General features: G+C 51.8%; 2 protein-coding genes across 3 annotated transcripts; one reads left to right on the forward strand and one right to left on the reverse strand.

Annotated features, from left to right (window-relative positions):
* Nucleotides 1–28: 28 nt before the first annotated feature.
* IGFBP6 (insulin like growth factor binding protein 6) lies at nucleotides 29–5,313 on the reverse strand. The gene is made up of 4 exons (XM_053921463.2): nucleotides 4,835–5,313; nucleotides 1,203–1,342; nucleotides 922–1,041; nucleotides 29–357 (listed from the first exon to the last, which is right to left on the reverse strand). Exons 1-4 carry the CDS (start codon nucleotides 5,160–5,162, stop codon nucleotides 235–237), a joined length of 711 nt encoding a protein of 236 aa, XP_053777438.1. The 5' UTR covers nucleotides 5,163–5,313; the 3' UTR covers nucleotides 29–234.
* Nucleotides 5,314–11,614: 6,301 nt separating this feature from the next.
* Nucleotides 11,615–26,633, forward strand: SPRYD3 (SPRY domain containing 3). Of its 2 annotated transcripts, XM_024575460.2 has the most exons (12): nucleotides 11,615–11,652; nucleotides 13,018–13,164; nucleotides 14,356–14,431; nucleotides 14,913–15,037; nucleotides 15,360–15,495; nucleotides 16,166–16,351; nucleotides 23,035–23,184; nucleotides 23,610–23,667; nucleotides 24,540–24,659; nucleotides 24,745–24,917; nucleotides 25,266–25,443; nucleotides 25,861–26,633. In XM_024575460.2, the coding sequence occupies exons 1-11, from the start codon at nucleotides 11,630–11,632 to the stop codon at nucleotides 25,398–25,400; spliced, it is 1,329 nt and encodes a 442-aa protein (XP_024431228.1). In that variant the 5' UTR covers nucleotides 11,615–11,629; the 3' UTR covers nucleotides 25,401–25,443; nucleotides 25,861–26,633. The 2 variants fall into 2 exon arrangements, with proteins under 2 accessions (XP_024431228.1, XP_071077138.1); XM_071221037.1 differs by having other exon boundaries at nucleotides 25,266–26,633.
* The last annotated feature ends 46 nt before the right edge of the window (nucleotides 26,634–26,679 follow it).

A 26,679-nucleotide genomic window follows, 5' to 3' on the forward strand; every position in this document is an offset into this window, starting at 1 on the left:
GGGAGGTAGACACAGAGACAGAGACCAGAGACCTCCAACACAGCTTTATTAATACCCCAAGTCAATACCAATAATCTTTCCATGTGTGAGGTCCCAGGGGTGAAGGGGACAATGGGGCAGAGCCCGAAGGTGGAGTGTGTGACTCAGGGGCCCTGAGTAACTCGTAACTCAACAAATGACCCAAGATGACAGCCTCGTGCTCCTGCCAGTGGCCCCCCAGGCCCCCAACCAGCCTTAGCCACTGTTCCCAGTGGAGCAGGGGGAGCCTCCATCGTTGTCTGAGGACGCTGGCAGGAGCTGGCCCATCCGATCCACACACCAGCAGGGACCTCGGCGCTGCCCCTGGGAGGAGCGGCACTGGGGAGAGAGGCATGCAGATCAGAGGTGAGGCCAAGGCTCCAACAAGAGGGATGGGAGGGCCCCATGGGTTGGGGTTGGGCTGTGGACTCTTGAGTCTGAACATGCAGAAACATCTAAGAGTTCTCAAGACCACGAGGCCTGCTGGGTTTCCTTCCCATGCTTCTCCTCTTCTCCACCCACAAAATTGTGCCAGTATTTCTATGCCAGAACAGTAATTCTCAAAGGGTGGTTTCCAAACCAACAGCATCAGCATCACTGGGCATGGTGTTAGAAATGCAAATTTTTCAGTCTCTGCAGGTGGAGCTCAACCACCTGTATGTTTACCGCCCTCTAGGTGACTCTGACGTGCCTCACATATGTGCACCTCTGAATTAGGCATTCCTTAAGCAGTCTGACTCCTCTTCTACAGTGTGTGGTTTTTTATTCTGTTTGTGTGGGCCCTGAAGTTGGGAGATACTTAAAAGCAGGGGAAGTGTCATATATACAACTGTATAGGCCCTGCCCCATCTCTGGTAGGAGCTTTGTACTGATGGACCAAGGGAAGGAGAGGAGTGGCCTCACCTGCCGCTTCCGGTAGAAGCCCCGATGGTCACAATTAGGCACGTAGAGGGTGTGAGACCCTCGGAAGACCTCGTTCTGGAGTTGCTGTAGCACTGAGTCCAGATGTCTGCGACAGGGGCCCTGGGGCAAGGGAGAGCAAGCAGCTTAGAACCATTCCAGCTGAGCTCCACTGCTCAGTTACCTGGCCTCACTAGCCAGGCAGGTACTCGGGGCTAAAATGGGAGACTTCTCTGAGCCCAGGGTTCCCCACCCCTCCTTCTCCCTGCCAGCCCCAAACGCACCATCTCAGTGTCTTGGACACCCCCAGGACTGGGCCTGGCAGGAGTGGTAGAGGTCCCCGGGTTCCTTTGTTGGTCTCTGCGGTTCATGTCCTGTTGGCGGGTGGTCCCCACTTGGGGTTTACTTTCCTTAGGATTCTCCCCTACAGCCACAAGAGGATGGGGGAAGAAGAGGCCGGAAATCAGACAGATGTCAAAGACCAGAGCCAGGTGGAAAGGAGTCTTGCTCATCTCTACCCACTGAAGTGAGAGAGAGAAGGGCTTTTGGAGCAGTAGAAGTGAGGGGGTTAGAATCTGGCTCCATCCTTAGCTTCTGCTGGCCTCAGCTTCCTTCTCTGGCAAATGGTATTATTGCTTTTCCTGACAACATCCCCAGACTAATTGTAATGCATATAAAGGAGAAACCCTTTGTAAAGCAAAAATCATGAATAAATACAAATACAATAATAGCTCTTTATCTGTGGTTTTACTTTCTGCAGGTTCAGTTACCTGCCATCAACCATAGTCTGAAAATATTAAATAGCAATTTCCAGAAATAAACAATTCATAAGTTTTAAATTATGAATAGTGTGATGAAATCTCTTGCCCTCTTGCTCCTTCCTGCCTGGGATGTGAATCATCCCTTCGCCCAGCGTCTCCACACTGTTTATGCTCCCCATTCGGCAGTCACTTATTAGCCATCTCTGTTCTCAGATTGACAGTCCTGGTATCATAGTGCTTGTGTTCAAGAAATCTTATGGTATTTATTTTTTAAAGATTTATTTATTTATCTATTTATTTATAGAGAGAGGCAAAGGGAGGGAGAAAGAGAGGGAGAGAAACATCAATGAGTGGTTGCCCCTACTGGGGACCTGGCCCGCAGCCCAGGCATGTGCCCCAACTGGGAATCGAACTAGTGACCCTTTGGTTTGCAGGCCAGTGCCCCATCCACTGAGCCATAGCAGCCAGGGCCTATTTTACTTGTTAATGGCCCCAAAGTACAAGAGTAGTGGTGCTGGCAATTCAGAGATGCCAAAGAAGCCAAAAAGTGCTGCCTTTAAGTGAAAAGGTGAAAGTTCTCAACTTAATAAGAGAAGAATAAATATTGCATGCTGAGGTTGCTAAAATCTACAGTAAAACAAATCGTCTTTACATGACATTGTGAAGAAGGGAAAGGAAATTCATTTTGGTGTCACACCTCAAAGTGAAAAATGATGGCCACAGTATGTGGTTAGTACTTAGCTGAGATGGAGAAGACAAGCCGTGGTGGGTATCGTCCGCAAAGCAAAAGGTCACCTGTTTGATTCCTGGTCAGGGCACATAGCTAGGTTTCAGATTTGGTCCCTGGTCAGGGCTTGTAGGAGAGGCAACTAATTGATGTTTCTCTCTCACATTGATGTTTCTCTCCCTCTCTTTTCCCCTCGCTTCCCCTCTCTCTAAAAATAAATAAAGTTCTGACTGAAGGCAATGTGTTGCAATAAAAAACATTGAGCCCATAGAAAGACTGCAGCAGGGGGTCCCTGAAATGAGTGACACCAAGACATTGACTGCAAGTAAGATATGGTTACACAGATTCGGGAAAAGGTTTGAACTGAAAAATATAAAAATTATTGGAGAGGCTGCGTCTGCTGATGTAGAAGCTGTTGTCACATTTCCAGAAGAGTTGAAGTTGTTTAGGATTTGGTTCTATCCTCAGTTTCAGTCACCCACTTGGGGTCTTAGAACATATTCTCCAGTGGATAATGGGGGACGACTGTTCATGGAAAGGCCTTGGGCTTGGAGTGAAAGACCTGAATGTTCCACCAGCAGCCAGGAGGGGGTGCACCAAGCCAGGGAGATGGGGCAGAAGAGCAATGGATGTGGGAGGGGTCAGCAGCTAGCAAGTGGAATGTGTGTCCCTACTGTGACCCTACTGTGACCCTGCTGTGACTCAACCCACCTCTCCCAGGCCTGAGATGTGGTTACTTTTGGGGCAGTAGGGGCCTCTTGCTTCTGGTCTGCTGTGGCTCAGCCCAGCTCAACCCCACTGGTCTCAGGAGCATGTGCGATTCTACCCTTAACCAAGATAGGCAGAAGGAAGGTTGCAAAGGTGCAGGAATGCAGGGCTTCCAATCTGCATGCCTCTCCAGGCTCTGGGGAAGTTTCACATATGGTGTCTGGGGAACCCCGGGTGAGCTCAGGATGAATGAGATGAGGAAATAAGCCAGGGCATCGGGGCAAGGGAAAGGCAGGAAGGGGAGTATGAACGGCTTGGAATTAGCCCAGCTGTAACATTAGGTGCCATGACCCTTGAAGGGATTATCTCTCCCGCTCTGTGCCCAAAGCAAGCTCTGCCTAGGTGCCCAACCCTCAAACCTAGATAGTGACTTCATCTGCCTACTACTCACAACTGGAGCCACCTCATCTGCAGTCCCAAGTCTGATAATCCTTCCTCCACATTCCTCAGCCCTTGCCCCTCCTTTCCTCCATTTATTTATTTATTTTTAAAGATTTTATTTTTAGAGAGAAGAGAAGGGAGAAAGAGTGGGAGAAAAACATCCATGTGTGAGAGATACATCAGTTGGTTGCCTCCTGCATGCCCTCAACTGGGGACTTGGCCTGCAACCCAGGCATGTGCCCTGACTGGGAATCAAACCCGTGACCCTTTGATTTGCAGGCTGGTGCTCAGTCCACTGAGCCACACCAGCCAGGGCTCATTTCCTCCATTTCACACCCTCCCATGACTATGCTCCTACTACCTCCTCTGACCCACTTGGACCACCACTTTCAGGAGGACCCTTAGCAGACTGGATGCATTGCATGCATTTGGGACTGAAAGGAACTTCAGGTAGATTTCCTATCCCCTTCCCATGGAAGGAACAAGGAGCTCAGGTGCCCTGGGGTGGGGAGTGTTTGCATTTCTTGCCCTCCCCATCTTTCTGCTGCCCCCTATCTTTCAGGTTCTGACTCACTTCTGTCCTGCCCACCCATGGACTCAGCCTTTTATTCTCCACTCTGGGGTCGGATGGAGTGGGGTGGGTGGAGGATTCTCAGCAGCTTTAAATCATATCCCTGATTTGGCAGATTCCTTCTTTTCCCACCTCTAGTCCCCACCACTGGGACCCACAGCACCTGCCCTCTGACCCTGGTGTAGTCTGAAACAGCTCTGGATTGGGGGCATCTTCTGTTCTAGGCCCCATGTTCAGGTGCTTTTGGACACCTCAATATTAAAAAGAGAGAAGGAGGTATTTCTCAATGTGTGTGTAGCATATGGGAGTCTGGGCTTCTGTTTTCTCTTTCTCCAAGTGGAAGCTGAGAATATCTGGGGCCCTTCTCCAACGTGGGGAAAGCACTGAAGGAGTTGGGTTGCTGTGACACATGGCGTGGCCCATAAACCCTTCCATCTCCCCACTTTTTTTCCCCACAAGAGAAAGTAGTAGAGGGGGCAAAAAGGTTGAGAGCTCCGACACCGCCCAGTTTTAGCTGCACCCCAGCCTCCTAGCTGTCTCCTTGCACTTGCCCCCTTACCCCTCTGACGTACTCCCCAGGGTTGGGGGAAGGAGCGTCAATGGCAGGCCCCAGAGGCTTGTAGAGCTGCCCGCGCCCACCTCTCCAGGACCCTGCCGGCAGAGGAGCGGGCCTTACGTGGGCGGGGAGGGGGCGGGGCAAAGACTCACCGGTGGGCGCCCGCGCTGGGCGGCAGCGGCCCCGGCCCAGCAGCAGCGCGCGCAGAGGAGCCTCGTCTTCCTCCGGCGGCTGGCACTGCAGTCCTGGGGCACAGTTAGGGGTGTAGACCCCGCACTGCTGCCCCTCCCTCCTGAGACAGCCCCCCGCTTCTGCACAACCCTCTGCCGGCAGCCCCGTATCCTCCTCTTCAACGCAGCCCCCAGGGCAACCCGCCTGCACCCCCTGCCCGCAGCCTGGGCACCGTGCCAAGGCACCTCCTGGGCGGGCAGCGAGCAGAGTTAGCAGCAATAGTGGCGGCAGCAGTCTGTGGGGGGTCATGGTCAGGATTTTTAGCGGGTCCACTCCTCTCCGAGCAGTCGTAGCACAGCTGCTGCCTGCAGCCACCCCTCTGCCTTAAATAGCCTCGGGTCAGGGGCCCGGCCCTTTAAGAGCCAGGTGAAGGGGGGGTAGGAGGCAGAGGCATTCCCTAAACTGGGTGGGACTGGAGAGGCCCCCCCCACCTGGGTCCTCCCCATTCTTCTTTCCCTCTCCCTTCCCAGTTTCTGTTTACTTCCCAAATTTCTCTGATTTTTCTTGTATTGTTCCCGGGAATCTCGCCCGGAATTTGGGAGGACAGTTGGCTCCAGAGACTGGAGGATGGGGAGGGGTGAAAGGAGGAGAGGAAGGCAGTTGGGATGAAGGAAAAACCTGAAATCCAGTTAGTCTGCAGGTGCGGGAGGATACAGGGGACACAGGGACTCTCAGGGGGCTTGAGAAGATAGCAGTCTAAAGGTGGGCAGAGAAGGGGTGGTGTGTGGGGAGCAGGAGAGGGATGGGGGTGAATGAAGAGAGGAAAGAGCCAAGATGACGGACAATGGGGTGTTGGGAGCATCGGCTGATGGGAGAAAATAGACGGAGGGCAAGGAGAGAAAGAGAAACACTCCCTGAAATGTGACTGTGGGAGAAGCAGGCGTCAGGGGTCCATAGTGGGCTAAGGTGATAGAAGGGCTGGGGGGCAAGGGTGAGGTGGGGGCACACCTTGAGCGAACTGTCAGAAACCGTAGGATTGTGGTGGGGCCACGGGAGTCTGGAAGTATTGCAGAAGGTGAGAACCGGCTGAACACCTGGGAGGTGGGTGGAAGGGTATTGGCCATTTGAAATTATGTCGGGGCGGTGGCGGGGGGAGAGCAAAAGTTATAGGAACCCATACTCTGGGTGCTCTTGGGAACAGTGGCTAGAGAGCAGGACACCCCGCCACCACCATCCCCCGCCTCATTCAGGCCAGCCTACCCTCCATTCTTCACCTTTTCCACAAGCTGTCCCTCACTCCATTCCCACCCAGTACAGTATCAACCAGCAGGTTATCGGGATTCATCAGGCTGTACTATGCCCAGCAGTGTCTGGCTGTGACTGGTCTGGGTGTTTCTTTTTGCCTGTTCCAGGGCCTTGACTACATAGGTCTGACTGCTCACCCACCACAGCCCTTACCCAGGCCCTGCCCATCCCCAGCCTTCCTAGCCCAGCCTTCCTTCCTAGAGGGAGGAAGGACTGTTTTCTCCAGCAACCCACACCCTCCTGGCTCTGGGTTACGCAACAGCCATCTCATTCTTTCCTAAAACAAGGGCTCTGGGCAGTGACTAAGTTTAAATTCTGGGCCTCCAAGCAAGAATGCCAGGGCTCCCTGAACTTTTAGGTAGATACAAAATAAAAGAACCTCATTTCCAACACCACCCTCCAGTCCTACCCTGGGACTCTAGTACCACATGTGGGGAGTAGGGTCTTCCAGCAGCCCTGAGACATCAATGCAGATTGGACAGGTTGGGAGGACAGGGGTTGGGGGAGTAGGAGGAGGCAGCTCTGCTCCATTCTGCAGAGGCTCTCTAACCTCCTGCCCCAAGCTCTGACCCCAGGGTGCAGAGCTCTGTCTTGTCCCCAAACCCTATCACTTTATTTTGCCCTGCACACCATTCTGGCAAGGGCTTTTCTCTTGGGCTCCAGCTCCTTGCTCCTGAATAAGACAGAAAGGCATGTTGGAAGTTGGGATGGGGACGAGATGGCTGTGCTCCCTGCAGAGCTTTGTAGCTTTTAAAATATTTTTGTGTTCCTACTTTGTGGGTTATATTGCAAAAAAACTTAGTACTCTGCTAGCCTCTCATATCCACCACTTTCTTCTCATTACTCCCTTCTCAACCTCTCCCTTTCCCCCTCCCACGCCACTGCCACCACCACCACCCCTACAGATTTCCCGTTCAATGTTCCCATCTGCCCACATTGGTCTAAACTGGGTTGCACAACCCAGTAGCTCCCCCCCCCCACCCCGCACTGCACTTCCCCTCTCCCCATCCCTCTAGCAGGGAAGTCCAGAGCTGTGTCCTGTCAGTGCTGACGTCTAACCAGGCTCTCTCTTGCAGACTGACCCATGAATTTTATTGCTCTTCTCTTAGAGATGCCCTCCACCTCAGCATCCAGAGCAGGGATCTGGAGCACATAGTGGGTACTCAAGATGGAATGTGGGCCAAGGTGCAAACCCCTCGGAATCTGTCTGGCCTCTGCGTGAGAGGAGTTTGATGAAAGCTTCTGCGGGGGGGCTGTGAAAAGGCTAGACAGCTTGGACTGCTGCAACAGTGAAAAATTATAATGGTGGGAACTTGTAACCCACCCCACCATTCTTTTCACATTGTTTCTGTAAGTGCTGACTCTCACTAATACGTAGTTTATAAACAGCATGTTTGTATAAGAATCCTAGGAACTAACTTTAAAAGATACAGACTCGGACCTTCAGGCATCCCAGCTCCGGGAGATTTGCTGACCTTCAACCACGGATCCAGGATGACGTGAAGCCAGGATGACTAAACCAGGATGATGCACACCAGAGCATCACCTGCCTCATCGGAATGGACTGTGCTCGTCTGCACGCAGGGAACTTTTCAACCGCCTTCCCGGTCTCTTTGTTTTGTTTCCCTCTCTCTCCTTATAAAAACCTCTGCCTCCACTGAGAGGTGGAGATGGATTTCGTGACATGAGTCTCCCATCTTCCCAGGAGCTGGGCTTTGAGATGTGAGTCCCCCATCTTCCAGGTGGCTGGCACCTGAAAGCAAACTGTGTTCCTTTACATTAGCACCTGCCTCTCGATTATTGGCTTTTGTAGTGTCACGCAGCCAGACCTGCATTCAGTCACACTGCTACTCAGGCTTTTCCATAAATAAACTCTGCCTGGACTTCCTCCTCCTCTTGAATGTTATATTCTGTTCTCCCCATTCCTTATGTTCTGCATTTCTCACATCCAGCTCCTCCCTCCAAATCCATGGTGGCTCCAGGTGCTGATTTCCTTTTGATAACAAGTACGTAAAGAAGGGGGCCTGCCTGCCTGGACCCTTTTGATCTTGAGTCTGAAGAAAGACAAGTGGTGGTATAGTCGATAGACCAAAAAAAAAAAAAAAAAACCAAACACACACACACACACACAAAACACAAAAGAAAAACCCAGAGAGGAGCACCGGTGACCACATCATGATATGGACTAAGTTTGGTATGGGCCTGATAGGAACTGCTGTGATACCTCAGCCAGTCTCCAGCTTCCATTTCTGCCATCTAGCCCATGTATAGCCTCCCAGCTGGTCCTGCTGTGGCACAGTCCTGCTTGTGTGACTCTTTCCTCCTTTAAGTCCTTCGGCGGTACTGCATGTCCCCCAGCTCCCCACCTGTCCCACAGAGCCCGTGCTTCTGTCTGGCACTCATGGCCCTGTGGACAAGGACCCTGTAAGCACACTGGCTTCAGACAGCTGGTGGATCGATCACCTTCCCCAGAGCCCCTGGCAGTTTCCCACGTCTGCGTCTGAACTGAAAGGGAAGTGAAGGTGTAGCCATAATTGGTGCTCAGAGGTAATGTCTTCCCCTGGACTCTAAGCTTTCAGCTCACAAGGATTAAATCCTCCCTACACTCCCCAATTCTACCATCTCTTCCCCCACCTGCTCAGCCAGTGTCTGCCTTCCGCTGAATTCATCCACATTATTTTGTTGCAATCTTCATTTTATTTATGTTTTTGTGTCTTATTTTTCCAGTTAGAATGTGAGTGCTTTGAGATCAGGGACCCCACGCCTTCTTCATGTCTGGGCGCTCAGCTTCCAATCCCCATGCTTGGAATTGATATAAGTAAAGGTTAGTGTTTTTGATGGGAGCAAAGGCTGTCTTGGGGAAGGGCATAGAGAGTTGAAGGGAGGGCATTTCAACTCTTCTTAAGGCTTCACCAGTGTCCTGTATTTCTGAGGAGCCCAGACCACCCTAGGGGGGGTCTTGGCCCTCTGACTCCTTCAGCCTTTCCTCTCTCTTTTCTTCTTCCTCCTCTTCCCCTCAGAGTTGAGAGGCCCAGAGTACGTTCAGGGTTCAATAGGAGAGGGAAACCAGGCCCCAGGATAAGTCAAAAAGGGCTTCCTGGAGGACAGGCCTTTACAATAGAGTTTGGGAGAAGAGATGAATATGGTTAAAGAGAGGGAAGGTGGACGGTGTCTCAGGTAGGAAAGCACATCTTTTTGTAACAGATATGAAGGTAAAGGGCCAGGGGAGCAAGGTAGCATATGTGTGTGTGTGTATGAGCAGAATGTCTACTTTGCCTAGATTCCCAGTGGTTTCCTGGGGATGGGAAGTGTCCTGGGAACAGGAAGGAGGGATTACAAAGGAGAACTAGTACACTTTTGGGAGTGATGGTATGTTCCCTATCTTGATTGTGGTGACATTTTCACGGATGTATAAAAAACTTATCAAATTGTATGCCTTAAATATATGTGACCTATTGTACATCAATTATACCTCAATAAAGCTGTTTAATCAAATATGTTTTGTTATCAAGCACAAATTATCAAAGGTTCTGAGAATGCCAATGGCCTGTGGATTCACCAAAAAATCCAGCCCCACGCTTGGAACCTGAAGATGAGGAAATCCCAAGTAGAATCATCAACAATCAATAACACTTCAGCAATATCTTCTTCTGCCATCTCTCTCTATATCAGACTCTAGCCAGCTGGCTAGTTTCTGGAGGAAGCCAAGAGACCCAGTGTGGCATGGATACGACTCTGAGAGCTGCCCTGGCCGGTCACTCTCTAGCTGCCTTTGGGAAGAGCTGAGTTGATACTTGGAGTATTCTCATAGCTCAGGAAGAGGAGGTGGAAGAGAAGAAATAAAGGAGACAGAAGGAGCTGGAGAAAATTTGGAAAGAGTAACTACCCAGAGCTATGTAATCTTGGGGCTGGAAGGGAGCTAAAAGAACACATGCTTCAATAATCCTTTTTTGATAAGAACAAGATCTTGAACTTTCAGCCACAGAATTGGGGCTCTAAACTATGTTTCTCAATTTCCCATTTACACCTGTCTCCATCACCTACTTCCAGCATGCCAAGTGGCCCCTGTTTATGATGTAAGAGATGATGGCTTTCACTTCATTCAACATTTGTAGAGCACCTATTTATGGTAAGAATAAGACAAACCCCAGAGTGTGAAGTAGCTTACAGGTTAGCAAGAGATAGATCTACATAGAGGTAATTTTAATAATAAAAGCATGATTGTAATAAGTGCTATAAATGAGGTGCAAACAACTTAGTATGAGAATACAGAGGGAGGAGGGAGGAGAAAACCTTTCTATTTGGAAAAGGGATTCAGTGATGGGAGAAAAATCGTGGAAGTCCTCCCCAGAATGACAGTAACTTTTGGGTTTTTTTAGTGTGTGTGAGAGAGAGAGACAGACAAGACATCTATGTGAGAGATAGATCGGTTGCCTCCTGCACATGCCCCCACCAGAGGTCAAACGCGCAACCCAGGAACGTGCCTGACGGGAATCTAAGCAGCCACCCTTTCAGTGCATGTTGCATGGGAGGACGCCGCTCCAACCAATTCAGCCAGCTGGCCAGGCCTCAACCTATACCTTTATTTTATTTTAAAGAGAGGGAGAGAAAACATCAATGTGTGGTTGCTTCTTGCGCACCCCCTACTGGGGGGCTCAAACTGGTCCGCAACCCAGGCAAGTGCCCTGCCTAGGAATGGAACCGGCCACCCTTTCGGTCGCAGGCCAGCGCTCAATCCACTAAGCTACACGAGCCAGGGTTCAACCTAACCTTCTTAGGTCACATGAAACCCCTTTCTTCCTGAACCGTTTCATGCCACTGTGCTTTTTGCATTCGAAATTCTCTCCTCCTGGGATGGAATGTCCCAAAGCCAAAGATTACATGAAATAGAGCTCGGGGGACTATAACGCACATTAATAATGTAGCTCAGGAAAATATAAAGCATGTGGTTACATTAAGCCCATGAACTACGGAGGCTGGCCTCAGGCTCTTCATTTGCAAAAAAGTAAGATTCATTTCCTAACACTGTTGAGTGTATTAAAAAGGACAGCCCCACAAAGCTTTTACCATCACGTCTGCCGCACTAGCACTCAGGAAACACATAGTCTTTGTTGGGGCGCTACAACCTTCTCCGCCTGCCCCTCCCAGCGCTGGAGCCAGCCCTTTAACGCCCCGTCAGAGCCCAGACAGCCCAGCCGCGAGCGCGCCGCCACGTCGCCACCTCCCACCCTTCCCACACCGGGGTTTACCAAACCCAACCCAGCGCTAGGTACCCGTTTTACCGGACCGCGCCCGATCCTGTCTGCGCCCTCCTATTGGCTCTTACAAGTGCCTGTCGTCCTAGACGGTCTGGGATTAGCCGGGGGTGATGGTGGGAGGCGGGCCTTGGGGAGCGTAAGAAGGGCGGGGACCCGGATGTGTGTGGTGGCGGCGGCCGAAGAGCTAGAGTGCGAGCTCTGAGAGGCCTATGGATGAGGAGGACGCGGCGGCCCCGGTAGGCGGGGATCGGGGGCGGGGTCCCAGAGATCTCGGGTCTCCCCGGAGCCTGAGGCGGGAGGCAGGGGTCTTGGGTGAGGACTCCAGGGTTATGGGCGGCGCCTTGCACTCTGGTCTGGAGGTTCACCCGGTTAGGACCCTCGGCCCGGTGCTGGGATTGGGGAGACCGTGCGTTGTTGCACTGACAGGCCGGCTGTATTGCCCCTGCGTCTCGTCTGAGTGACCAGGCCGTGCCCAGAGTGGAGGCGGGGGCTGGTGCGGCCGCCACTTGCCCGATGCCATGGCTGTGGGTTTCTGGGCAAGCAGATACCGCTAGGTGTGGGGCGCCAGTACCTACCTCGGATCGAGCCCCGGACCACGTGGTGGCTGGTTTGGGATTGAATTCAGCCCAGCCAAGGCTTATTAAAGCACCTACTGTGTGCAAAGTACTGTCAGGCCTTGATGGAACCCCTGTCTCAGGATAGGAAGAGAAAAGTACCTCACCTTTTTTCTCACTTTCAGCTCCCAGGAAAAATTCATTCATTCATATGTTAGCACCACTGGTGGTTCAAATACCCAGGTCATTCTGCTCTCCCTCTTCACTTCTGCCATCTTAGTGGATGCCATTTCTCATCTGAACTGGCACGACAACCTCGTAATCCTTCACCACTCTCTCTTCTCTCGTGATCAGTTCTCCAACCAACAGCCTGAATGATCTTTAAGACCTGACAAACCTTAAGTTCATATCATTTCCTTGCTTAAAACCCTCCACAGGTTTCCCATCACACTTGAAATAAAATATAGACTCCTCACTGTGGTCATAGGCCTTAATCTGCCCTCTGCCTTCTTCTCATCCTCTTCTTGTATTATCTCTCATATTCCCTATACACCAGCCACCCTGGCCTTTCCATTTCTCTACCAGGCCAGGTACCTTCTACCCCAGGGCCTGTGTCCTGGCTATCCCCTGTACCTAGAATGCCCTTTCTTTGACTTGCCACATGTTTGGCCCCTCATCTCAACTCAAATGGCATCTCTACAGAGACTCCTTCTTTAGATAGAGTTCACCCCATATTCTTTATCACCTCACTCTGTTTTTTCCTCAACTGTCAAACATTATTCTGTTTATTGTCTGTCATGCCCTCCTTACACTAGAATGGAAGCCCTGTTAGAACAGGCATCCCATCCATCTTGTTCACAGCATGTCCCTAGCACCTAGAACAGTACATATTTGTTGAATGAAAGGGTGAGGATGGAGAGTGTTGAGGTCAGTCCAGGCACCTGGCTTCAATCCAGTGCTCGTACCACATTCCTGGTAAAACAGGCTAAGATGCTTTGCTGAGGGCCGGCCCTGCTTCCTTCTCAGTCCCTTTCTCCCCACCTGCAGGTTTGTTCTCATGAACAAGATGGATGACCTCAATCTGCACTACCGGTTTCTGAACTGGCGCCGGCGGATCCGAGAGATTCGGGAGGTTCGGGCTTTCCGGTATCAGGAGAGGTTCAAGCACATTCTTGTAGATGGAGACACTCTGAGGTGAGTTGAGGAGAGTTTTTCTAAATTTTCCTTTTTGTGCCAGATCTTAGAGATGAAAAAGGGCTTTTTAATTTTTTTAATCCTCACCCAATGATATGTTTATTGCTTATAGGAAGAGAGGAAGGAAAAGAGAGAGAAACATCAATGTGAGAGGGAAACATCAATTTGTTGTCTCTCGCATGTGCTCCAGCTGGGGATAGAACTTGTAACCTTTTTGGTGTATGGGGCAGTGCTCCAACCAACTGAGCCACCTGGCCAGGGCAAAAAAGGGCTTTTTTAGAGGCAGAGGACTGTCTACACTGCACTAGGAGGGAAACGCTGTTGACTGTGGAGGCCTTTCTGAGTGGAGCAGGGTGCTGCTTCCCCTAGCACTCCCTTCTGGCTGTGTCTCTATCCTGGTCTGCATTGGAAGCAATCACGTGAGAGATAGGAGGCTCCCAGGGGTCTCAGGAGGTGCTCAAGTGCCTGTTGAGAGGACTCCAGTGGGCTTGTGGGATGTTAGGGTCTCCTTCTGCCTGTGTCTCAGGGGTTGCCTTAGGTGAAGAGTGACCATTTCAAAGGCAGTGGATTTCCTTTTGGGGGAAGGACAGTTATATAGTGCATTCCACTCACCACCTTACAAACCTTTGGATTGCATGTTTGTGTTTATTTTCTTTTTTCTGGCTTGAACCCCTTCCCTGACTCCTGAGCCTAACTCTCTCACAAAGTTGTCACTGAAGGGGGGAAGGAAGTAGTGCCATTTAGCCTGGAAACAAGAAAGCTGAGGAGTGGGGACTGAATAACTGTCTTCCGATCTATGAAGGGCTTTGGTACAGAGGATAGAGACCAGCCGTTCTCCAGCTCCATTGAGGACAGAGCCAGAGGAGAAGGGCTGAAGCTGCAGCATGAGGGTTTGAGGTTAGACAGGGTTGTAAGATCCCCTAATAGGCAACTAAGGGAGGCTCTGCTTTCTTTTCCCCCTGGAAATGAAGTAACCAGGCTTGCATTGGTCTGATCTGGGTTGGATCCTGATTGGAGGCAGCGGGAGGAGTGGGTGACTTCAAGTATCTTATGTTGTCTATGCAGCTGTCCTGAAGTGTGGCCTAGTGGATTCTCCTCTGTGCTGACCTTCATAGGGTGGGGGTTGATGATGAGGCCCATCCCCCAACTTCTGGCTAGGCTGCTAATGGAATTTCCCACTCATTTCTTCAGTTACCATGGAAACTCCGGAGAAGTTGGCTGCTATGTTGCTTCTCGACCCCTGACCAAGGACAGCAATTATTTTGAGGTGAGCAGAGCAGGGGGTGAGGTCATTAAGCTCCAAGGACCTTTTTTTACTAGATTCACTATCTGGGCCTTTTATTTTCCATCATGGCTGTCCTGTTGGCTGGGGAAGGGGCACAGAGTAGCGTGGTGCTTAATCTGAGCGATAGATGCCCTGGAGTCCTGTCATGCTCTCCTGCCCCTCATCTAAGTAGACCTTGACCCATATCCCAGACTTTGATCCATGTCCTTTCCCACTCCCTAACCCAAGCCCAGCATCTACTGCATCTCCTATCCATTAATTGGAAATTATTTTCTAAGTAATCACGGTAAAGTAGGCCCCACTCTCCCAGTCCTCCCTCTGAGTGCCCTCTCTTTTTCTCTGATGCCCATGTCTGTTGTCTCTTTGAGCCTCAGCCCCCTTTGATGTCTAACTCCCCTTCCCTGCACCCCAGCAGTTCCCATTTCCCTTCTATGCTAATTGTGCCCTGTTCTCCTCCTTCTAGGTGTCTATTGTGGACAGCGGTGTCCGAGGCACCATTGCTGTGGGGCTGGTCCCTCAGTACTACAGTTTGGATCACCAGCCCGGCTGGTTGCCTGACTCCGTGGCCTACCATGCTGATGATGGCAAGTGAGTGCGCTCTCTGGACCGTGACCCCTTTCCTGTGGATTCGGGGGGCTTAGATATGAAGGACTACCTCAGAGTGGCTTTTGTCATTCCTTTACCTATCTTGGGGTATTTTCATAGACTTTTCTGATCAGACAGGAAGGTGGCTTATCAGCTGTCTCTGGAGGTTCGCAGACTTAGAGGGAATGGTGGGACTCCAGCCAGGATGTAGGTAGATGCCGTCACAGGGTGCCTGGGAGCAGTGAGATGAGGCCTCAGCTCCTGGCACTGGGGAAAAGTTGTGAGGCTCAGCTCAGGTCCTGTGTCTGTGCTATTCTGTCCCCAGGCTGTACAATGGCCGAGCCAAGGGTCGCCAGTTTGGATCGAAGTGCAACTCTGGTGACCGGATTGGCTGCGGCATCGAGCCCGTGTCCTTTGACGTTCAGACCGCTCAGATCTTCTTCACCAAAAACGGAAAGCGAGTGAGTGGGAAATCCCAAGTTGGTGTTAAACAGTTTGAAGGTGTTTAAGAATTTGTGGGAGTGATTAGAAAGAGTCTGCTGGCTGGGGCTTGCCCGGGGACCCACAGGCTCAGTTCCTGTCTCCTTCAGTCTAGCCTCAGGTTCTCCTGAAGTTTCCTACATGTAGGAGAAGACGCTTCCCCTACCCAGGGGAAGCTGGGACATTACCCAGACGACAGATGCAGCGGGGCAGTTAGTGCAGTGGAGGGTGAGCAGAAATTGTGGAGGTTCAGAGAGAGACTAGTAGTAGTGAAGAGATGGGATGAGAGCACATAGCAGAGAGAGCCATCCAGCTCAGTCTCCCACCCTCGGAAAATTGCTTCCTCGGGCCTTAGCTGAGAGGTTGGACTCCCTCAGCACCGAGGCCTTAGCACTTGCTTGCTTCAGGGCATGCTCGCTCATACCAAAAGTACTTGGCAGTAAACTAAGAAACTTGTGTTTGCCTTCTAGCTCTGTGGATACCTTACTCATCCAGGAGTACTTTGCAGGCTTAAATTTTTTTCTGTACCTGTTTTTCTGTCTGTCAGCGTGTGTGATAGTCATTTTTTGCATCATCTCAAGAGTACCCTGTGAGAGTTAGATGAGCTATGGAAGAGTGAGCTGACGGCAGCCCCCCACTCCCCCATTGCAGGTGGGCTCCACCATCATGCCCATGTCCCCGGATGGGCTGTTCCCGGCGGTGGGCATGCACTCCCTGGGTGAGGAGGTACGGCTGCACCTCAATGCCGAGCTGGGTCGTGAGGACGACAGTGTCATGATGGTGGACAGTTACGAAGATGAATGGGGCCGGCTGCATGACGTCCGAGTCTGTGGAACTGTAAGTAAGGGACATTGGGGGGGGACGACAGGGGGTGCTGCCCAGGACACCTGTGGGCCACATAAACATGTCTGAATTGCTTAGAATTGGGAGTGAGGACAGTGTCTTTTGTAGGGTTTTAGGAAATGGGAATTTTGGCAGGGTAGCCTGGGGTCTCAACATGATTTCTTCTTATTTATTTATTTATTTATTTTTAGAGAGAGGGAAAGGAGATAGAGAGGGAGAGAAACATCGATGTGTGAGAGATACAGCAATTGGCTGACTCTTGCACACACCTAGTTGGGGACCTGGCCTGCAACCCTGGCATGTGCCCTGACCGGGACTCAAACTGGCGATCTTCCAGTTCACAGGCCAGAGCTCAATCCACTGAGCTACACCAGCCAGGGCTTGACATGATTCTTTGATCTATTTTCTCCTTAGCGTTGATTTGCTTTCTTCCCTTCCCCTTCATTTGAGACCTTTACTCTTGGAACACATAGTAGTTCTCCTTTGCCTTCTTTGGTTCCTTCAGCATCGGGTGCCCTCTGCTGACCTGAGACTGTTTGGAAGGCAGGATGCCCAGATCCCCCTTTGGGCTTGATCTCAGCTTAGCTGGCCCAGGCTCTCCACTCACTGTGCTGTGGGGCAGGTTTGTTCACAAGTTCCACCCGTGTGGGAAGGTTCTTGGAGGGTTTATTTGAATAAGAGTCAATGTCAATCTCTTCCGTCTTCCCCTACATTTTATAGAGGATGAGAATAGAGACACATGAAGATCAGTGAGAATCCTTAACCCTCCAAAGCTTGTCTTTAGTCTTTCCCTGGATTTTAAAGATTTTATTTATTTATTTTCAGAGAGAGGGGAAGGGAGGGAGAGAAACATCAATGTATGGTTGCCTCTCATGCGCCCCTACACTGAGGACCTGGCCTGCAACCCAGGCATGTGCCCTGACTGGGAATTGAACCAGAGACCCTTTGGTTCACAGGCCGGCATGCAATCCGCTGAGCCACACCAGCCAGGGCCCTTTCCCTGGATTTTAAACTTTCTTGGGTAGTGTATGGACCTTGAGAGAGGGAAATTCTTCATATCCACCCTCTATGGATATGTCATGCTGGGTTGGAAGTGAGTGGAAGCTGAGTCAGGGGTCTGGGCCTGACCTCTAGTGGACTGCTCAGGCCTCCCACTTCGAATTGTCCCTCTGCTGCCCTCTTGCTCCCAACTTAACCTTTTCTCCACCCTCTGGCCTTCTTGCCCCAACCTAAGCTGTTTTCATTTCAGCCTTTGATAGCAAAACAGAAGCAGTGGGGGGTGGGAGTGGATTATAACCAAGGCCCCCCACCCCTGTCCCTCCTTCTGGAGTTTAAGGTGAGTCAGACTCAAGGAAACTGGCAGAGTGTGCTGTCCTGCTGCTCCTGACACTCTGTATCCCTCTTGACAGTAGGGTCCAAGGGCTGTGGTGGCTATGCGCCTGGAGGCCTCCGATGCCCACTCTTCGACTCTTAACTCTTCCCTTCCTTTTTCCCTTCTACCATCATTTTGGCACCATTATTTTGACAACAGAGTTGAACTTGGGGCTGAGCCAGGGCGATATTCCAGCTTTCATCCCTGACCTCTCCTCAAGAGTGTTTTCTTGGCACCCTTTCCCTGTCTGGACCTGTCCCCACTTTGCTCCCAGCTCCTCCCAGGCAATCTTTTCTAATTGATGCAGAATCCAGTAGACATTTATAAATATCCTTTGTTCCTCTTTGCCCTGCCCCCAGTGCCTTCAAGCCATGTAGTCAAGATTTTTTTTTTCTTTCTTAGACATAAGCTGTTGAGTTTGGCTTTTCTCTCAGACCCTCACTCTAGCCTGTGACAGCTGGCAGGGGGGCACACTGCTCCCTGAGCACTTGTTCCTCTGAGGCAGACTTGGGCATGCGTCACCTGGGGGCCATGTACCTCTCTCTGTCCTGGTCTTGCCAGCTATCCCGTCTTTCTCATGAGGGTGACTGACCCACTTTCTTCCATCCCCTTGGCCCCCTTCCCCACTTGCCTCTTGCTCTCCTCCCTTCTGTGATCATGCACGGAATTTTTTTCCAGCCGTTGGGACCATGCCTGCGCCTCCAGTTTCTGTGTCCAACACAGCTGTTTCTCCTCTTTGCCACTCCTGGTTTTTTTTTTCTTCCATTCCTCTCTGTAGGGAGCCTCACCTAGGACCTCAGACCTTTGCTGTGTTGAAGGTCTTTCTCCTGCCCTGGGTGACATTCCCAGGAGAGCACCCTAAATGTTTGGGAGATGCTTTTGCTGCCGTCCAGTCCAAGGTTTCTCAGCGCGAAGGCTGTGGGCATTTTAGGCAAGAGAGTCCCTTGATGGGCAGGATACTCATCATCCCGCTCCTGGACAAAGGATGCTGGGACCCCTCCTCCAGTCATTGTTACAGCCACACATTCTCAAATATCATATTGGGCTGTTGATAAGAAAAATGGTCCCAGAGAAGTTAAGAGATTTGTTCAAATGTGAAAAGGTGATTTAGTGGCAAAACTAAGCCCAGATATTCTTTGACTCCCCACCCGCTGCCTTTCCATGGTCTAATGTGCTGTTATCTTCTTGAATCTGTAATTTCTGGGCTTCAATTCCCACTTCCTTGCGATTCTCCTATCTACTTTCTACAGCCAAGGCCGTCCCTAGGTGGTTTTATTTGGCTGCCTTGGAATTCTTTTATTCCTAGCCTGTTTTCTCAGTTTGAATTCTCAATCACCCTTTCTTCTCCCTTCTCACCAGTTCTTCCCATAAAGAAGAGCACAAATTCAATTCTTGACCCTTTTTTCTCTGTAACATTCATTTAAAAAAATTCGAAACAGCCTGGACTGGTGTAGCTCAGTGTGTTGGGCACTGTCCTGCAAACCGAAGGGTTGCTGATTCGATTCCCAGTCAGGGCATGTGCCTGGGTTGCCAGCCCAGTCCCTGGCTGGGGGTGTGCAAGAGGCAACCAATCGATGTTTCTCTCCCTCTCTTTTCCCCTCCCTTCTCCTCTCTCTAAAAATAAATAAATAAAATCTTTTAAAAAGTTCAAACATAACAGAAAAGTTGAAAAAACAGTAGAGTGAACTCATATACTCTCTACCTAGATTCAACAGTTGTTAATTGGTAGTCATGTTGGCTTAATCTGGGTATCTCTATATAATCAGACCTGGCTCTTTCTTGAGTGGAATTCTTCCCCTGCTTCCTGGGGCCTGGGTTTCTCCCCCTGAAGAGTTCCCCTCCCCGGAGCTCTGAGGGTGTTAAAGCATTGCTGCTGCGTAGCTCAGAGATGGGAGTGTTGCCCCTCACCTCGTCCCTGCCCTCAGGCTTTGCACAGTGAGTTAACGGGAGTGGAGGGTGGGGGGCTGTCAGCAAAGCTGGGGGATTAGACTCATTCTTTGTTTCCTGTTCATAGCTCCTCTGACAACTCCTTAGAGACGGGGCAACAGCTTAGGTACACAAAGTGGGGTGGATGAGGCCTCACCCTCCCAGGGGTCCTTCATGGACCCCACCCAGGAGGAGACCTGTGTTGGGGCCTGAGCTGGCTGGTGGGGAGCATGTTCTTGGTTCCTGTCTTTGCTGCTTCTAGGCCCTCAGGGCACTGAGCCTTCCCTTGCTCCTGTCAAGAGGAATTAGAGTCTCTGCTGACAGAGGAGGAGGGTGGATACCAGCAGGAAAGCAGGAGCTGAGAAGGTGCCACCAGTACAAGGCGAGGGTGGCGTGCACTGTGCAGCCTCTGCTCTGTGGTATTGAGTCCACCTGTTTGGCGTCTCAAGGCTTTGGTGTTCGGAGGGACACATGAGAGGCTTGAGAGTCCTGAGGAAGAGGTTTCGCACACCGCCACCAGAGATGTAGAGGAACATTCTTGTGGATTGGGCATTATTAAAGGAGACACAACTGGGAGGAGGACAGTTGATCGGTTAGGGTAGACTCATCTGGGAAGTGGCCATCTGTCCCGAGGAAACAGTACTTAGTTCTGGGACCCTAAGGGCCCATTCCAGTGGGACCTAAAGGTTGAAATGCAAGATCATTTCCTGATTTGTGATCAGCATTTCCAGTCTGTTGTAGCTTTGGGGCAACTGTTAAAGTTTAGGGAGCACTAATATGTTGGTGTGGTCCATTATAACCCCCATTTCTGATTTAGGGAAAGGCAGAAATGTGTTTTGATCACCTAGTGGGTGGGTGTCAGGCTGTCTGCTAAGCACTTGACACTCACTTTGTTTAGTCCTCTCCCCTGTTTTTGGAGATGCAGGTGGTAGTATCTTGATCTTACTGATGAAAAACTGAGGCTTAAAGAAGTAAGTCACTTACTCAAGGCTAGTGGCTAGTAAGTAAGGAACCCAGTCTGTTCGATTTCTTTCAAACTAAGAGGCATCTGAGGCACAGATTAAGGGACCAGCATCAGGCTCCTAGTAACCAAGACTCTAGACCTCTATCTCCTCTAGGTCCCTACTAGCCCTCCTCTAAAGAAGGGAGGAGTGGACTCAAGCAAGGGTCTGTCAGGGAGGCCGAACTTCCCCCCACTCCATCCCTCTAAGTGCTCTGAGAAGGCTCTGGAAGGCTTGGGGGGATTTTGCCCAGGAGCAGGAGAGTGGATCCAAGAGGAACAGATGAATTGAGGTGGCCTCTATCCCGAGGAGCTGGTGGTTCCTCTCTTGAAAAGGGCAAATTGTGCAGGGATCTAGGCTCACGGGCCATCAGCAGTCTGTCTGAACTGCCCCAAGGAGTGGGGAGTGGGTTTTAGAGTCCCAAGTTGGTGTGCTTAATTTTCTTGGCCTTTTAGCTTGAAGAAGCACCCCTACCCGGCCCACAGACGACACTGCAGCGCTGCCTTTCTCAGGGCTGAGGTAGAGGGAATGGTTGGGCGGGTTTTTCCCAAGGATCAGGGTCTGGATCCGCTCTCTTGGCTCTGAAAATGGAGAACATTATGTTTCCTATGCTGAGGCCAATTGGATGGAGTAGTCGAGGGCAGCTGTGGGGCCCCCCACCCAGTAGGGAGGGTGGGCTGGGGGCTGCTTGGACTGGGTGGGGTAGAAGCTCGTTAGTGTGCATGGAGCCACATCCCTTCTGGCTTGTGGGGAGACATTCAGAGGAGGAACCCAGGCCAGGCAGAGAACACTCAGAGGACCATAAACAGAATTCAAACAGTGTGGGTCTTAATTAGCATCCAGAAATGCAGAAGGTGATGCAGGGGACCGCTCTCTGATGAATCAAAGCAGTGTGATACATGGAGAAGATGGGGCTAGGAGTGTAAATAGGAAAGAGGGTGTTACTCAAGGTATGTAAGACTCTGGCTGTAGGCATGAGGGAGTCAGCCTGGGTGTGAATTTAGGTGGTCTCCTGTACATCTCTGGCTTTTACCCTGTCCCATCCCCACCTCGCCCACCTATGCCTCCATTTCTCTTTGGAGAAGAAGGGAAGATGGACTTGAGATGGCAGGACTTTGGGAATCCAGAGCTGAGAAAGGGACTAAGTCCCTTTATTTACTCTCTGAAGGGGGTGGTAAGGATGCAGGACTTGCCTCTGCTGAAGACAGAGGTTTCCATGCTGGTGCCAGTGAACATAATTCCTCTCCTGTTCTGGCAGGAGCTCTTTGAGGGGTGAGAGGCCAGCATCTCAAGGCTTGCCGGGGAGAAGTGAAGGAGGTCCTAGGGAGTGTGTATTCTTCTGGGCTGGGAGGGTGGGAGGGTGGAAGGAAGTCTTAAGGGGTAGTTGGGCTAATTAAAAGGGGATTAAAGAATCCCAGGTGATGCTGAAAGGTGGGGGGAAGAGGGAGTGGAGTTGAGTCATAGGCCCTTTATTACCATGACAACCGGTAAATAAATCCTCCCAGATGAGGGGGTGCCACCCCATCATGCTGAGGCAGGACCATTGTGGGACTGAAGAGCCTCAAGAGCCCATCAGTCATCTCCCCTCTCTTCCTCTCCACACTTCTACTCCAGCGTGGAATAGCCATGAGGGGCTGGGAACAGCAAAACCTGCCTTCCTAGCTTTGTCCTGCCTGCTCGCCTCCCTCACATTACATGAAGGAGTAGAGCTGGTCCTTCTGAGTTCCCTGGCTCCCCTCAGCAGCTCCCTGACCCCAGCTATGAACAGCTCTGTCTAAAGCCAAGTACAACAAAGACCTTGGGAAATTATTTCAGGTCCATCCCAGGCTGAATTGGTTTCTGAGCTGTCTCCCCTTCCCCAAACATCTGGAGTTGGCACCTAACCTGTCCCCATTAGGCCCGCTAGGCTCAGAGGGAAGCTGTCAAGTTCCCGCTGAGCCTAGTCTTCACTTCCCTTTTTCTCTCGCTCAGGGGCCCTGGGTGTACCTTTCCCAGCTGGGTTCCTCAGGAAAGTGACGATGTAGTCTGGAGACCCCTAGTGTGGTTCCCAGCACTCAGCCCTTTGGATTGCTGTGCTGCTCTCTCTGTCTCTCTCAAAACAAGGAGATGGGCTTTGGCTCAGTAGGCAGGTGGGTGCAGTATTCAAGCAAGGGGCCCAGTCCTCTTGTTCATGCTGTCCCCTTTGCTCCCAACCCCACCCTGTTCTCCCATGTCTGTCTGGAACATGGAGGCCCACACTGTACCCCTAGGATCCTTTACCTTTCAGCCGGGGTTTTTTTGTCAGGCACAGGAAGCTGGTCCCCAGACCGCCTTGGGACCAGGTTTCCAGGGTGGGTTTCAGCCTGCCTCTTTCTCCCTCCTCCCCTCTCCCCCCACAGCTGCTGGAGTACTTGGGCAAAGGCAAGAGCATTGTTGACGTAGGGCTGGCCCAGGCCCGGCACCCCCTGAGCACGCGTAGCCACTACTTCGAGGTGGAGATCGTAGACCCTGGAGAGAAATGCTACATCGCCTTGGGGCTGGCCCGAAAGGTGGGCACGAGTGCTGTTTTTGCCTGTGGAGCTGCTCACTTGGGGGCTGTTGGGTGGATCTGGGGTCCAGGCTGCAGAGGGAGGGTCTTAGCCTGAGACAGAATGTAGTTGTGTGGGTCTGCTGTGTGAGGTGACTGACCCCAAGTGACCTAGGACCTGAGAGAGTGTCTGGACTGCACCACCCGTACTGCGCCCAGGATGTGGGGCGCGGGGTAGCCTGCCGCCCTGGCCAGGAAAGCCAAGAACCCCTTCATCTTCCCTGCTTCCCCTGCAACCTCAAGTGCCTGAAGCGGGTGAGGCTGCAGAGGTGGTGAGCAGCTGTCTGGGTTGTAGTTTATTCCAGAAGACTGAAGGTTCACATGCCACTCTCTCCTCTCCTATTTTGTGCGTTGTACCATAAATTTTCGGTTTTCTTCTTTGTGCAGGATTACCCCAAGAACAGGCACCCTGGCTGGAGCAGAGGGTCTGTGGCTTATCATGCAGGTGAGCAGAGGCTGTTCTGGCAAAGATAGGGTTGTGGGGATGTAGAGACATGGGCATTGATCTTCCTGACTCTCCCAAGTGGCATCTCCTCCAGCATTTGGCTGGAGAGACTTTCCCCTGCTGACATCTGCTTTCCTTCCAGAGCTGCTTTCTCCTCGTCTGTGTTTTTCCTCCAAGCCCAAAAGCCAGGGAGCAGAGAAAGGGTGGGGGATCTGGGCCCAAACTGGACATTCCAGGCCTCTGAGTCGACTCCCTTTGCGCCCTTCCTGCAGATTCTGCATTTTCTTTTTTTTTGGTCAGCTTGATTTCCTCTGGTGCTTTCTTTAGAAAGGATAAACCCTGAGTTCCTGGTCCCACCTCTTCCCTCCAATCCCTGGCCCCTCTTCCCCTCTCTGACCAGCTCCCTGAGAAATCTCCCCTTTAGCCCCTGGAGTAGGTCCACATTGTCTCTCTCTCTGTCCTTTTTTGTTTTTAAAGATTTTATTTATTTATTTTTAGAGAGAGAAGAAGGCAGGGAGAAACAGAGGGAGAGAAACATTAATGTGTGGTTGCCTCTCAAGCACCCGCTACCGGGGACCTGGCCTGCAACCCAGACATATGCCCTAGACTGGGAATCAAACTGGTGACTCTTTGATTCGTAGGCCGCCGCTCAGTCCAGTGAGCCCCACCAGCCTGGGCTCTCTCTCTTTCTCTCTCTTCTAATCTGGTGCCCTCTTCCCATTTCTGTCTCTACATCTTTCTTTCACCTATCTCCTCTCTTCCTCTGGGCCAGAGAGGGAGGCAGGGAAATGGCACCTGCAAGCCGGGGCTGCTCTTGGGGCTGTAGTGTCAGCCCCTCCTTCACCGTGTGTTCTCTCCCCTCCCTCTGAAAGACGATGGGAAGATCTTCCACGGCAGTGGTGTGGGGGATCCCTTTGGGCCGCGCTGTTACAAAGGTGACATTATGGGCTGTGGAATCATGTTCCCCCGGGACTACATTCTGGACAGTGAGGGTGAGTGGGGTGGGGTGGCCAACCAGGCTGGTCGGGCAGAGGGTGGGAGCAGTACCACAGGAGCTCAGGTTTCCTGGCCTCCTAGGTGACAGTGATGACAGTTGTGACACAGTGATCCTGTCCCCGACTTCCCGAGCTGTCCGGAATGTCCGGAATGTTATGTACCTGCACCAGGAAGGGGAGGAGGAAGAGGAGGAAGAGGAAGAGGAAGAAGATGGAGAAGAGATAGAGCAGGAACACGAGGGCAAGAAGGTGGTGGTGAGTGTGGAGGGTTTGGGGTGGCATGCACGGGGGCTCTTGGGACTGAGCAGGCCTGGTATTAGTGGGAACAGAAAGTAGGGCCAGGGTAGGGAAGCCGTGGGAAGGCCTGGTGCTGTTATGGGTGTGTTCTGTGCTGAGGTAGTGGGAGGGCTGAGTTGGAGAGACTGGGGTGGGAGACTGGTTTCCAGCCTTAGGATGCCCTCTTGTGGTCACTTCCTGCATCACCCCAAGTCTCTGCAAGCCATGTTGGGAGTAGGGAGTGCACAGGGTTCAGGCCTGTGTAGCTCCAGCATCCTCCAGAGGCCAGAACTGCCTGCTCCACTCTTCTCTCCACCTCCACCCCAGGTTTTCTTTACTCGGAATGGCAAGATCATCGGGAAGAAGGATGCTGTTGTACCCTCTGGGGGCTTCTTTCCCACCATCGGGATGCTGAGCTGTGGGGAGAAAGTCAAAGTGGATCTGCACCCCTTGAGTGGCTAGGGACTTCTGTACACCGGCTTCCTCTCCCTCTTTACAGGACCAGGTACCCAGTTCCTGACTCCCCTGAGGATTTGTGTGCCTGGCAGGTCCCAAGGGTACACAGTCATTGTGCCCCTACCAGGTCAAGCCCTTGCCTAGCCTTTCTGTGCCCTTATTTCTGCCCTGGCGCCACTCTTACCGTCAGTCCCTGGGTCTTAGTTCCTTGTTGGACAGGAGCAGACCCAAAGAACGGTGTTGTTGAATCAGTGGGTCCCACTTGCTTTGGCCGGTGGGCTCCACATCCCTCTTTCCCCACTGGCCTGTGTGAGTGGAGAGAAATGAGCGCCCTGTCTAGGCTGCTTTTTGGGTCTGAGGCTTTGCAGAGGGTAGAGTAGAGACAGCCCCCTGCCTCCCCAATTTACCGCAGTATTTCTCCTTGCATCTTCTCTTTTTCGTTCCCGGTCCTCATCATGTGAACCAGTTGCTGCTGTCATCCCCCCTGGCTGGGCTAGGGGGGCTCTCTTGGGCCCTCTCTTCTCCCACTGACTACTGTCCCAAGAAGACTGCTCTAGGGCTTCTGTTCTTTCTCCTGAGTGCCAGCTTGCTCCTTTACCACCTGGTCAGGCACCAGAGTTCCAGAGACGGAGTCTTCAGCTCCCCTAGCTGGACACACATAAACAGGGGCCCACTACTTGTTTAATGGCAGAGAGAGGGGCTACACAGGGGACTAGAGACTGAGGCCTTTGTTCCTATGTCCCCCTTGCCATCCTTGGTCTACCAGTGGTGCCCTTGTGTCTAGTTCCCCGGGATGCAGGCTGAGACTCCAGAGCACGTTTCTCCTGTGGAAGGGAGGGCAAGACCCCAGAGCCCTCACTGAGTACCCCAGAGGGCAGCTGGGCCCCTCACTCCCCTTTCCGACCCTGCTTGCTGCCTGTGCCAGTCGTCCGCTTTGCTTCAGTGTTTGATTCTAGCACTTACGTGTCTTCCCCTTGCAAACCCTCTCGTCTCCTACCCCCTTGACCTCTGACCTCCTCCCCATACAGTGACTTCTCCTGGGAGAAGGTGGGGGCAGGAGCTGTTGGCCTCGGTTTGCACAGTGGGCAGGGCTTTGGGGGAAGGAGAGGTAGCTGCTGTGCTGCTGGGGCCTCCCCGTGGGCCACCCCCCGGACCCTGCACTATGATGTATGAATTGTATGTACAGACAGAGATGTTTATACAGCCAATAAAGACGGAGTTTCCATATTTATCATCATGGCCGGGACGCAGGAGTTCTTTCCAGTATGTGGGGCTGAGGGCAGCT

The sequence above is a fragment of the Desmodus rotundus genome, chromosome 3, assembly GCF_022682495.2.
Source record: "Desmodus rotundus isolate HL8 chromosome 3, HLdesRot8A.1, whole genome shotgun sequence".
Lineage (NCBI taxonomy): Eukaryota > Metazoa > Chordata > Mammalia > Chiroptera > Phyllostomidae > Desmodus > Desmodus rotundus.

Excerpts from the sequence above, each read along its gene's own strand:
- SPRYD3 (XM_071221037.1), top strand. The coding sequence starts at position 11,630 with ATGAGGAGGACGCGGCGGCCCCG. Across the intron at positions 14,432-14,912 it reads AGGACAGCAATTATTTTGAG|GTGTCTATTGTGGACAGCGG; the intron begins GTGAGCAGAGCA and ends TCCTCCTTCTAG. Across the intron at positions 24,660-24,744 it reads CTACATTCTGGACAGTGAGG|GTGACAGTGATGACAGTTGT; the intron begins GTGAGTGGGGTG and ends CTGGCCTCCTAG.
- IGFBP6 (XM_053921463.2), bottom strand. The coding sequence starts at position 5,162 with ATGACCCCCCACAGACTGCTGCCGCCACTATTGCTGCTAACTCTGCTC. Across the intron at positions 1,042-1,202 it reads GTGTCCAAGACACTGAGATG|GGCCCCTGTCGCAGACATCT; the intron begins GTGCGTTTGGGG and ends CCCTTGCCCCAG. Across the intron at positions 358-921 it reads GCTTCTACCGGAAGCGGCAG|TGCCGCTCCTCCCAGGGGCA; the intron begins GTGAGGCCACTC and ends CTCTCTCCCCAG.